This window comes from Protobothrops mucrosquamatus, unplaced genomic scaffold (assembly GCF_001527695.2).
Source record: "Protobothrops mucrosquamatus isolate PMUCROS unplaced genomic scaffold, P.Mucros_1.0 scaffold992, whole genome shotgun sequence".
Lineage (NCBI taxonomy): Eukaryota > Metazoa > Chordata > Lepidosauria > Squamata > Viperidae > Protobothrops > Protobothrops mucrosquamatus.
In genome coordinates, this window is record NW_015387231.1 from 358,548 (window position 1) to 371,225 (window position 12,678).

A 12,678-nucleotide genomic window follows, 5' to 3' on the forward strand; every position below is an offset into this window, starting at 1 on the left:
ACCTAGTCACTTACATCTCAAAGTTCAAACTAAGGAAACACATTATTAGTAAGCTACAGCCCATACTAGACAAAGATACATTATCTCAGGCACTTGGATGGCAGGCCCACTCTTGCATACAGCTACTCAATTATCCAACCTAAACAAATTCTCCAAATAACAGAGACAATAACAAAAAATGCTAATATGGAACCAAATCTTACAATAAATTTATGTATCTATTTTGCTTCAACGTCATCATCACAGGCCACAAGAAATATACACCACACGACTGGAGGTGCCTTCATGTGGTCTTTCTCTAATGTTATTCATGCCATCATTTACCAGGAATGCCCCTCTAAATTTTACATAGGACAAATGGGACAAACTTTGCACAAAAGAATCAATGGATACCAAATTTGACACCAAATTTTCTTCACTCAAAATAAGAAAAAAATGATATTTGATTTCAACCTTTTTGGACATTCTATGGCATATCTCAAAGTGCCAGTTTTGGAAAAACAGGACTTTAACTCCATCAATGAATGAGACGTTGCTGAACTTACATGTTTTTTTAATTTATTTTTTATCCCATGTTTTATAAGCTCAAGGCAACAAACATACTTAAAACTCCTTCCTCCTATTCTTCCCACAACCCTGTGAGGTGGTCGGGTTGAAAGAGAGTGACAGGTCCAAAATAACACAGATGGATGGATAGACAGACATACCTCTCAAAAGTTTTAGCAATCTCAGAATGTCTAAACAAACACTGTATTTTTAACATAATACAAATTCTAACCAATACAATAGGAATCTATTTTACATATAAACTGCATTTGCCTAATCAATGATATTGCCCTTACTCCCACTATCTCACTCCAATTTAAATCCTACATTAGTCTGATGAAGTAAATTGCAGATCATGAACATTTATTCATTTTAATAACAAGTCTTAGCTATATAAAGTGCTACCAAACTCCTCCTAATGTTTTAACACTATAGATTAACATGGCTCTCTTCTTACAACGTTAAAATTTCATCTTACCTGTTGTATTTTATATTTTTGAATATAAGGTATAAACTGAAATACAAATCCGGGTAAGCATATTAAAAAATAGAGAAGTTCGTGAGCGAGAAGTGAACCCCAAGTTGCAATCTGGAATTTAGTGTAGTTGTTTAGCATATAGGTCCAAGCATTTTTAAGTGGTTGCTGTAGTGGATTTTCAGGCAGCAAAGAGTCAATGTATTCTACAGCAAGGTAGGCGGAATGCAGTATCTCAGTACTGTTATTCATCATTGTTCAGTTCTGGCACATCACACTGATAGTTTCTTAACAAAGTTTCTATGAATCTGTAAAATGTCAAATTATTGAGAGAACTCAATAAATGATAAGAAAAAGAAATAGCAGTACAATATTAATATCTTTATTCTAGTTCAAGCAGCACACACTACACAAACAGATTTGTGATTGCTAGAATTTATATTTGGAGAAAGGTTTGTTTTGACAGTGGTTCCATCTAGATCCCATGTAAAGATTCCCAAAAGAATGAAATTCATAATTGTTCTCATCCTGAGCATATGGATATGATTTGCATTTTGACAATGGTCTCATATCAGGTGCCTGTAAAAACACACATGTAGGAGCTAAAAAGTTTTAGATGAGCAATTGTAATGGCTCTCTAGATACNACCATTCCTAAATTCATAAATGTTGGGTGCAGAAATATCTCCAATGTCGAAATCCAATTGGGGATTTTCTTGTAGTTAGATTTTTTAATTTTAATCCACACATCTAATAGTGCTTGTCTAATATAGTGTTTCTGAAAATACTGATGTGCCTTGTGTTTCCCATTCCATAGTATCATGTGCCACCCTGTCTGCATGTCATTGCCTTCTAGTGCTAACAATCTCCTATTCCTTAAGTGCATCCATTCCTTTAATGAAGCAGATGTTGCCACCTGATACTATTTTTCCCAATTTGGGAGGCCGAATCCTCCTCTTTCTTTTACGTCTTGGAATAACTTAAATTTAATTCCTAATTGCCTAATTTAATCGTTATGCATTGGAATAGAAAGGGTAGTTTAAGAAGCACATTCATTTTAATTGTTGCGGTTCTCCCCATAAAGGAGAGCTGTAGGTTTTTCCATCTATCTAAATCCACAGTAATTTGATCTATTAGTTTATCATATTTTTTTCTTTTAAGTGTGATGCATCTTGCTGTCAGTTGAATCCCCAAGTACCTTACTTTTTTAGCTATTTGAATGTTAATTTTTTCTGCTAGCTCATTTTCTTGTAATTTGGTCATATTCTTAACTAACATTTTAGTTTTTTCTTTGTTAATCTTCAACCCCACTACATCTCCATCGTTTTCCAGGACCTGTAATAGTCTTGAGCCAGATTCTAAGGGTTCTTCCAAAATAAAGACTAAGTCATCTGCATATGCCTGTAATTTAAATATCTCTTTCCTAGTTTCTAAACCTTTAATCAGTTTATCTTCTCGAATTATTCTTGTTAAGACTTCTAAAGAGAGTACAAATAATAATACTGACAGTGGGCAACTATTGCATACCTTAAAATATTAGGCTTTTAAAATTACTTGGAGCTTTCAGCATTCTCAAGCTGCCCAGCATTTTTTTTCAAGTTGCAAGTCCTTAAGTCTTTAACATGTTACAAATGTTTAGTTCAGAAATGAGACCTTTCATTTATGTTCTCTTACCAAAATCCAGCCTTTCTTTTGTCCTCATATGTCATTTCCTCATTTTGTCTGTTTCTTTAACCACTGCAGTATTAATGCCTTTTCAAACTCTGCCTGTAAGCTACCCCCCCCCATCTACTTCTCTTTTTTCTTATCCTCTGTTCACCATGCCTTTTGTCTTTCTCTCTTGGGAGAGTCCACCCAGAAAGGGGGGGGAGGAGATCTTGTTCTCAGGTCTTTCAGCCCTGTATAGATGACCCCCCCCCAACCTTTGGAAGCAGAGCACACTGACCCAGACACTGCCTCCATCCATTTGAGCCATGGAATTGGGTTTTGAATCCAGCCATCCACTAAAAAGCCACCATGCAACCTGAGTGGAACATCTTCCCAAGTCCTACCATTCCCCCAGATGCCTCTGAAAGCTGCAGAAGAAGAAAGGAGTCATGGAGCCATTGGTCCCCACATGAAGCCTCAGAAGAAAATTAGGAAGACTATGGGGGAGGGTGGGAAGTCATTGTAAAGTTTTCTTTCTTGCCCCATTTGTTTTGTAATAAGCCAGTTGAATGTATTTATGGAGTGATGGCATTTGGCAATAGTTGCCACAGCAAGTACTGAACACCTTGGACTTCTGTCTGGTGGGAGAGAAAATGTATCCAGAATGTTTGTATTGCCTGTTTTGTAGAAGCAGCTGCACACACACATGCACACACACCATTCAGAATCACACTGAGCCTTCTCTTTCATTTACTTTCAGTAAAGCTCCAGCCTGATTCTTGCCCTGTGTCATTAAAACTTTGTAGGAACAACTTCCTGCAAATTCCAGGGGGGGGAACCAGGCCCCTTCAGGTGATTTGCAATTCATATGCCCTGACTAGGGAAGTAGCAGAAAAGAGATCTCCAAACCTAAGCCCTGAATATCTTGCACTGATGGACTCAGATTGGGAGTCCTAGGGCTTACTATGTGCAATTTAAGAAAATGTAATAGCCTGGCTTGCATACTGGTGATAAATATGCATCAATATGATAAATCTTCAGAGTCAGTTAAACCTACAATACAATGGAAACTAATTGAATAGAAGAATAAGTACAATTGGTGGGAGTCAGGAAAATATAACATAAAGGAAGTAAGATAAACATATAGGCAAAAATAGCTGGGTCTGAGAAAAGAAGAAGAGAAGCCTATAAAAAAAATAGCTGTAAAAGGAAATGGCTAGCCAGGAAAGACAGGTTGAATTGGAGAATAGGAAAATGAGCTGAATAAGATAAGAGGAAAGGCACACTAAATTGAAAAGGAGGAAAAGAACCTATTGTTTTAAAATGGGGACATAAATATCTACAGAGTTTAAAATAACCATTTAAATGTCTAATTTTTCTTATTCTTACTGTATATGTGAATATGATTTAATATGTTATCAGGAAATGTGTATAAGCGGACGGAAAGAGTGTAACCTCATAGTACCTCAGCCAATGGAGAAAGAGGAGGGATGTAGCGGCCGGTGATAGGGATGAATAAAAAAAAGGAAATATTTTGGGTTAAAACTTTGAAAAGAACCAAGCTTTGAAAGCTTCTCTTCCGCTTATTGGAATAAACAAAACAAAAGGCCTTCACTGTGTCTTGGCTGGTTATTGGTCAGGCGAGCTTGCCTCTGGTCATGAAGGAAAGTAGCCAGGAGCACATAACAGCCTTGGGGGCTCCTCCTGGATTTGCATCCATTCCATCATTGGCAGCCGGGGATATCTGAAGAGGGGAGTGCGCATCTGGGTAAGTTTTTTTCCCAGCCCCAAACGTCGGATCACCCCTGCTGGAACAAAGAGAAATTGGAGATCCCAAGACGGAAAGCCAGGACACAGTGACAACCTAAGGTAGTGGTGGTGAACCTATGGCACGGGTGCCAGAGGCGGCACTCAGAGCCCTCTCTGTGGGCACGCACGCCGTCGCCCCAGTCCTAGGCCTACAGCTGGGTTTTATAAAACCTTTTCACTTTACGCCTCCGCCGCCGTATGCAAAAAAAAGGGTTCAATCAGTCAATTTCAACGTCTTGCGAGAAAAAAAAGATCTTGCAAAGTTGAAATTGAGCCAGTGGACCACACCCAGCCAATGGGTCACACCCACCCGGCACTCGACGATGCATAAGTGGGTTTTGGGTTGCAGTTTGGACACTCGGTCTCTAAAAGGTTCGCCATCACTGACCTAAGGGAAAGGCCAGCTGATTCAGGGAAGGACTGCAACTCTGCCTGACAGGTAAGATACCAGAGGGGTATCTGAAAAAAATAGGTGGGAGGTATTGCATCATTTCCCATTTATATGACACAATACATGATTATGATTATTTAACTTGGCCCTGAATCCTTCAAAGACTCAGGCTTCACTGTGACTTAGGTCTAACATTGGAGTTGACGATAGAAGCCATGATTTCATTTCATTTCAAGGGTGCCCAATTCCAAATGGCTCTGGGAACTTACATTTTAAAAAGTAAAGAATTATAACATAAAGATCACACACTCTGAAAAAACAAACACAATGCACCAAAGAAAAAACCTAACAGGGCTCAACAACCACCCACTTCCTGCATTATCAAGTTTCCCCAGATTTTCAGAACATCATCAGGGTGGGAGACATCCAGATTGCTGGGGAAGTGCTGTTATCAATGTCTTTAATCTGATGCCTCAATACAAGTATTGCATGTTTCTCTTTTAAATAGGCAGCTTTGGATTTAGGATTGTAAGATGTAGTGGCTCAGAGGATTCATCTCAGTGGAGTAAAATGAGCTGCTTTTCCTATCTATTTGACTAAATAGAAACAAAATAAAAATACTATATAAATTAAAGAAAACAGCCTAAAAGGTATGGTGGGGTGGGGAAGACAAGATAAGGAGGCTTGCAGTGGCCTCCTGTCATCTTGGGGGGAAAGACTTCTGTAAAAATAAACATGTAGTTTAACCCATAGCGCAACTCTTGCAAGGAAATGCAGTTACCCCAGCCAATCATTTTGTATTCAAGATATTCTGATTTAGATTTCTTTTTCCAGCAGCCTTTTTCATATGTATACTGTTTTAAACTATTAATCGCTTTTATTACATTCAAGTAAAAAAAGTAGAGTAAGCATTGTTTTTTGAGAGGACATCAGAAGTAGAAAATGTTGGCACAAAAACACTGTTCACTGTCCCAAAATTATACAGCTATACCCCACCCAATCTCTTGTCCCTCCCTCTCCTTCTCCCTGGCCTGCTTCCAGCAAACAGCTCCAGCAACTACTCTCACTTTCTCTATCACTCCCCATTTCGTCCAGCTTGCCTGTAACGAAGCAAAAAAAGCAAAGGAACCAGGGAATAATAGCTTGAACTCCAATATTATTTTATTTGCTGTATAGAAAACATGACAAAAAATCAACCACAGCTACTATAAGACAAATTATCTTACTGTAATAATCAAATCAGCAATTTACAGTTATGTGTAATACAGATTACAATAACATTCATTAATAACCAAGTTAAAAGATTCTTTGTAAGAAAGATGCTTTCTTAAATATACTTTTTTTTATACCTAATTGGGAAAGAGGATTTCCACAAAGGTTTTACTTGGTGAACTCAGTGTAGCTGTCCTTTCTAAACTTTAGGCTTTACATTAATGCAAAATACCCCTCATTTTAATTTTAATGTATATCTTTTTTACATAATTTCAATCATTTGGTCATATTTAACCTTTTTTTAATATATATACTGTACAGTATTTGTTTAATTTATCTATAGGATAGAAAAAGCACAATCATTTGGAAAATGCATCAATGAATGTTTTTCCTGCTGCAAACCTAAGCTTGGTTTGTTTGTTAATAGCTGTGTTTTGTTTTGAATTGCAATAATTGTTACGTTTTCTAGTTTTAAGCCTCTTTGATCCCGCCATTGAGTGTTGCAAATGGGAAATTTATTCTATCTTCTTTTCCACTGTGTCTTTCTCTTTCTTCATTTTCCCCTTGTAAGAATTGTACTGTGAATCAGTACCAAAGAGTTTATCCCACCAGGTGAAAGTTGAAGAGTAATTGCCATTGAAGTTCGTATGATGGAAGTCATGAAAGCGGGATCCAGCATAAAAGGGCAGCAAATGTAAAGGATTCAGAGGAATATCATAGCCACTAAAAAGAAACATAATTGAATGCACATTTTAATAATATGAAGCCATTTCTCGCATTTTATGTACAATTTGTTTAGTGCTAAAGGTCTGAAATAGGATCTTGTATCTATTTGGAAATAAGTCCCATTGAGTTCAATGGGTAAATCAATCCACGAGTCATAAAAGAGCCAAGGTTGACTACCCCTGGGGTAAATGAATATATGATTAGGACTTTAGATGTTTAATTAGTTTTAGTATCAACATGGCTGTGATGATCCAGGGCAAAGCACAGAGGCAATGCAGTCAGCTGGCAATTCAAACAGTTCTTTAATTGCTCCAAATTTTCCCCAAATGCTCCCACATTTGCTGGCAAGCCTCCAACAAAAGAATCACACACGCCCCTTCAGCCCACTGTGGCTGAAAGTAGGTTCAAATACAATCTGGTTAGCATAAGAAAGTACTCAAGGCCATAGAGATAACAAGGAAGAAAACTAAAACTTAACGAGTCTGTTTGAATCCTAACTTTCCTGAGCAGTTTTCAGTCAATCCAATAGTTCGAGTTTCCAGGTTTCCCAACAGAAGTCACAGAACAAGTGATGAGCAACAATACACAACACTCCAAGAATCAGCGTTTGTTTCTGACAAATCCCCCTCCCCACAGTGTCTCCTTAAATCTCAATCTCCTTAAATCTCAATCTCTGCCCCTCCCCACAGCGTCTCCTTAAATCTCAATCTCCTCGTGGAGAACACCTCCCAAGTAATTGAGCCTGCCTACGTTGTTCCCTCCTTCTCTCCACTCTCTGTGGTCTAGGATCAAGTGGGAGTGGCCCTTGCTCATCACCTGAACTCTGCCTCTCCTGTTTCTCCTGTTCCAATCCTGAAGGGCCCTGGCCTGCCTCAGCCTGCTCTTCCCCACATTCCTCTGAAGCCACAGACAACTCTCCCTCGGCCTCCATAGGGTCCCATTCCAGTTCATTTTCCTCCGCAGATTCAGGCTCAGATGGAGGCACGACACTGGCTTTGAATCTTCTAAAATGCATTTTTGGAAAGTCTTAAAGAATATTTCTTACATCTGTACTAGTCCATTAAATAACTTTCACAGATATATATATATTCCAGAAAAAATTATGTGCCTATTCAAACTGTTGGGATTATTACATGCAGAAAAATAAAATAAAACTTCTCAGCTCTGAGAAGAGATAAGTAACTTACTATTACAAGTTTCTACATGGTGATTATATTCCATATACATACAAACCTAGTCCAGCATGAGTTGTTCCTATTCTCCCATAGTATATTCCAGTCAATCTGATCTGGCAGGGTTGGTGCACTTTTGAGTTCCACCTCCCCCTCCTTGGAATTAAAGGAATGTGTTTTAGGACAAACCCCTCTCAAACATAGGCAATGCAGTAATCCCCTCTAGTGGCAACCTGGAAAGAACCAATTATATTTGCAAGGCAATAGCCCTGCTGGAAGAACAGCACCCCCCCACCTTGGTAGCTGATCTGCAAATAGCAGGCTAGCACCAACCCAAGCTAATAGCAACCCCTGGAGGTGAAAGAAGGAACTTCACTGAAATTTCTAACTAAGCAGAATGTATCTCTGACAGTCAAAGAGCAAAGTTCCCTGAATTCATCCAAAGTAACCAGCATCCCCTAGTGGGCACAGAGTGAACTTCACACGAAGTAATCACTCACGCAAGCAGTCACCCCTAGTGGTGTGTTTGCTGAGGGAAAATTAAGAAGAAAAAAGGCAGCAAATTAACCTTGCTTTTTATCACAAAGCCGTAATGACCAGGTGGATATTTATGGGAGCTAGTCAGAGCTCAGTAATCTCCAGGTGGTCAACAGCTTGAACGTAACGACCAGGTAGAAATTTACGGGAACTAGTAGGAGCTCAGTAATCTGAGGTGGCCACTAACGTGCAACGTGGTTCTAAGAAGACAGAATTTAGCTGGCCTTTCTTCAAGTGCCCCCTAGTGGTTAAAGAAGGAGCTTCACATGAGCCTTAAATTACGCACAGAGAGAGCCCTCTAGTGGACAAAGGGTGAACATCGAGGAAGAGCACCCTGGTGGCTGACCTGCAAGCAGTGACCCCTAGAGGTCAAAGGGTGAATTTCGCTGAAGCACCCATATGGTGTACCCTGGTGGCCAAAGAGGGAATTTCCCTGAAGTGCCCACCCAGATAGAGTGACCCCTAGTGGTCAAAGAGCAAAGTTCATTGTATCCTCTTCAAAATAGCTAGGACGCTTTCTAAGCCTGTCCCAACCATGGAGAAATATCTCATTGATTTGGAAGAAGGAGTTCAACCAACCGGCCTGGATGAGCCACTCCAACCAGCCAGCCAAGCAGAAATGCTGCAACCAGCTAACCTTGACTTGTACATAGAAGCTAATGTTCAAGCTCCACTGAAGCCAAAGCCACCCCAGGTACCCTATAACCTGAGGCAACAAAGAAAGCCTACTGAAGCCATGCGGTCGAACCTGTTGTGGAAATGGGACATCAACCGCACTTACCATGAAAGACGCTGGCAGAAATTACAGGAACTCTACTAAGTGCCTAAGGAGGAGTCTCCCCCAAACGTATGTTCTTATTAGAAGTGGATATGGAAGAAGCTTTCGTAGGATGGACAGCTACAACAAGCAGCTTCTACTCCTCCTTCAACCAAGGAGCCCCAATATGGCTCCAAAGAGCGCCCAGAAGCGCCTGCCAAGTTCAACTGCACATTAGTGTGTACAGACCCACCATTCCCCAAGCAAAGAAATGTGCTCTGTGCCACAGAGCACAGTGGGGAGGAAAGCTTAAATGGGAGCTTACGGTTCCTAAATTCTGGATTGGTCATCCAGGAATGTTCTGTGTCGACCAGTTCCCCCCAATTGTCTTACTGTTCCTAACTCCTGAAGCCAAAATTTTGGCTCCGTTGAGAGTAGACGCCCCTGTCACCTTTGCCTACCACGGAATGGTCAGAGGCCCAACAAGCTCCTCAACTGCCTTTAAGATGGAACCTGAATGGGTCATCCCAGGAACNATCTGTGTTGACCAACTGCAAACTTCAACCCAGGTGAATATCTCAACAACCTCTTCTCAGTAATGGAAGAACACCTCACCTAAAACCATGCCAAGAACAACCAAATCCGTTTTGGAAGCAACAGTGTTCCAGACCAGTGAAAGTCACAATGACTCAGCCTTGTCCAAAGTGGACAAGCAATCTCTGCAGCTACGCGTGTTCTCCCAAAGCACTGCACATTGGGACAGGCCTCATCTGCCAGAACAGAAACAAGACTGGGAGTCATGGAGTACACTCCTAAATTGTCTCCAAAGCATACAAGTGCAACGCACGTATGTCTCCAGCTCACCCGCCACCGTACAAAAGAAAGAATTGTACGCTTTCCCAGATGTGTCAACGAAGGTGATTGCAACCATAAGATACATCAGAGTCTACAGCGGGGAGAGCTGCAGTGTCGATTTCGTCATGGAAAAGGCAAAACTAACAATGGAACAAGGCCACACCATACCAAGGTTAGAACTCTGTGGTACCATATTGGCCGTAAAACTCACCAATCTGAGAACGAAAATGGCCTTGAGCTACAGTCTACACCTTCTCCCCAGACAGCAAGGTGATGTCAAGCTACATCTGCAACCAAAGCAGACACTTCTACGTTTATGTAGGCAATAGAGTAGAAAAGATTGAAACATCTTTAAGCCCTGAACAATGGCACCATGTGCCAACAGATAAGAACCTTGTGGACCAAGCTACGTGGCCCACCCTTGCGACACAGTTGACAGAATTGATCTGGCTAAAAGGTCCTGAGTTCTTGGCTTGTTCAGACAGCCTGATGCCATGGAGACCAAAACGCTATATGCTTCTAGTTTCAGATCAACATGCCAATGTTCAACCTCAGACACCCAGTAAATTTCTCAGACAGGACAAGAAAACAATCGTCCAGATCATCTGCTTGCCCTCAATGAGCAAAGAGACAGAAAAACCACCTTTTACCCAATTCCTAAAACCAGCCCACTTTGAATGCTCCTCTAAGTGGAGACACCTGAGATTGGGCATAGTATTGACCATCCTGATCACTTATCTTAGCATCCCAAGAACCAGTTTTGTAGGAGTCTACAAGGTCTTACAGACTATTGAAAGTATTTGTCATGATCCAGTGATTGACAAATGTCTGAAGGCATGGGCGAAGCGTGGGAGTGCATGATTGGCATACCCTGCAAAATTATGGACTCTATGTCATCAAAGACACCCACGCCCACACATGAGGTCCTCACTACCCTCATGACAACAGTAGCAGCCATCATCAACATTCCACCAGTGGTTCCAGCTCCTGCTGTTCCTGAGGCTCCAGCTCCTGCTGTTCCTGAGTATCCGGTGGTTCCAGTGCTGTTCCTGAGGCTCCAGCTCCTGCTGTTCTTGAGGCTCCAGCTCCTGCTGTTCCTGAGTTTCCAGCTTCTGCTATTCCTGAGTTTCCTGTGGTTCCAGCTCCTGCTGTTCCTGAGTTTCCTGTGATTCCAGCTCCTCCTGTTCCTGAGTTTCCTGTGGTTCCAGCTCCTGCTGTTCCTGAGTTTCATGTGGTTCCAGCTTCTTCTGTTCCTGAGCATCCTGTGGATCCAGGTTCCTTTGTTCCTGAGAATTTTTGGGTTCCAGTTTTTCCTACAGGAAGAAGATCTTGTCTTGCTGAGAGACAAGGACGCATACCAGAACTCTTGGCCCATGGGACTTGTGCATCGGACCCCACCCAGTTTTCATGGACTAGTTCGCCAAGTTGAGGCCCAGATCATGAAGCCACATGAGTCAGATCGTGACTCAAAGACTCTTAGACCAGGCCAATCACCGACCTGGTCCTGTTGCTGAAGAAAACCGAACTGGAAGATTGAACCTCAAACTATGTATTTGTATTTACCTCATGAGTGCATTGTTTGATGTAACACCTTGTTTATCTCTGTTATAGTTGTGCATGTTTTGTATTTACCTTATAGTTATGCATGTTTTGAAACCATGTTTTACCTATTTTAGTTAATAGTTAGTAATGAGAATTGCATGATTTAATGCTACGTTTTTTGCCTATCTTAGTTAGTTAGTAGTGGAAATTTATATTTCCAAGCGGGGAGTGTGCTGGAGCAGGGTAACCCTGGTCAGAGCATATATTGGCTTGAGATCTGTATATTAGAATGTTTGGCATTTAAAGGGTTAAGCGCTGTTTCCTTAAGAGATGGCTTATGGGTAATGTAGTTTTAGCTGTTCAGTGAATCCTATGTTAACAAGTCAGTGGAAGGGGTTACTAAGTTCATCACAGGATATCCTGGCTATGTGCCAGTTTGGAATCTCTTTGTCTGAGATGAGCATGGGAATGCAAAAGGACAGACCCTATATTAATTCACGCTAGAAGTTGATATGAAGGAATTATTGTTTTTACCAACGTAAATGGACAAATGTACAGCTTCTGGATGCTTCTTCAGAGATGTAAGTTTCTGTTAAGGATTCCCGGATTAAATATTTGTTTAAAACCATTGCGTTGAGTTAACTACCTGATCTTGAGTTACAAAGCATCTTAATTCAGGTTCTGGAACATTTCTGATTTGACTGAAATTGGAGATTCTGCCAATAGTGTGCAATTTGAGGTCCATATTTGTAGATCTTCTTGGCTATAGCCATTATTTGATGCTTTATTATTTCCAATGCTTCCTTAATCATCCTTGTTTCTAGATGGTATCTCCTGATCAGATATTCTTTGGTTTTCTTGTTCTTCAGATATTTTTCTTTCATCTGTTCAATATTCTATTTAAGTAGTGAAAACCGTTTTTGCCCAAACAATATCTGAAGAATTTAGAAGCATGTCACTGAAAAGTTAGTGACAACTTTTTCCAATAGTTATGTTTAAATAATTTTAAA

At 40.6% G+C, this 12,678-nt stretch overlaps 2 protein-coding genes across 2 annotated transcripts in view; both read right to left on the bottom strand.

Annotated features, from left to right (window-relative positions):
- Positions 1-1,364, bottom strand: part of LOC107290875 (methylsterol monooxygenase 1) — a 12,949-nt gene extending 11,585 nt beyond the window's left edge. The window contains exon 1 of the mRNA XM_015819813.2: positions 1,025-1,364. Coding sequence (XP_015675299.1) covers positions 1,025-1,276 — 252 coding nt within the window. The 5' untranslated portion in view covers positions 1,277-1,364. The remainder of the gene's footprint in view (positions 1-1,024) is intronic.
- Positions 1,365-6,047: 4,683 nt separating this feature from the next.
- Positions 6,048-12,678, bottom strand: part of LOC114922819 (methylsterol monooxygenase 1-like) — a gene marked incomplete at its 5' end in the record, with an annotated part of 10,908 nt that continues 4,277 nt past the window's right edge. Inside the window, one exon of the mRNA XM_029284826.1 lies at positions 6,048-6,818. Within this exon, the coding sequence (XP_029140659.1) occupies positions 6,595-6,818 (224 nt within the window). The remainder of the gene's footprint in view (positions 6,819-12,678) is intronic.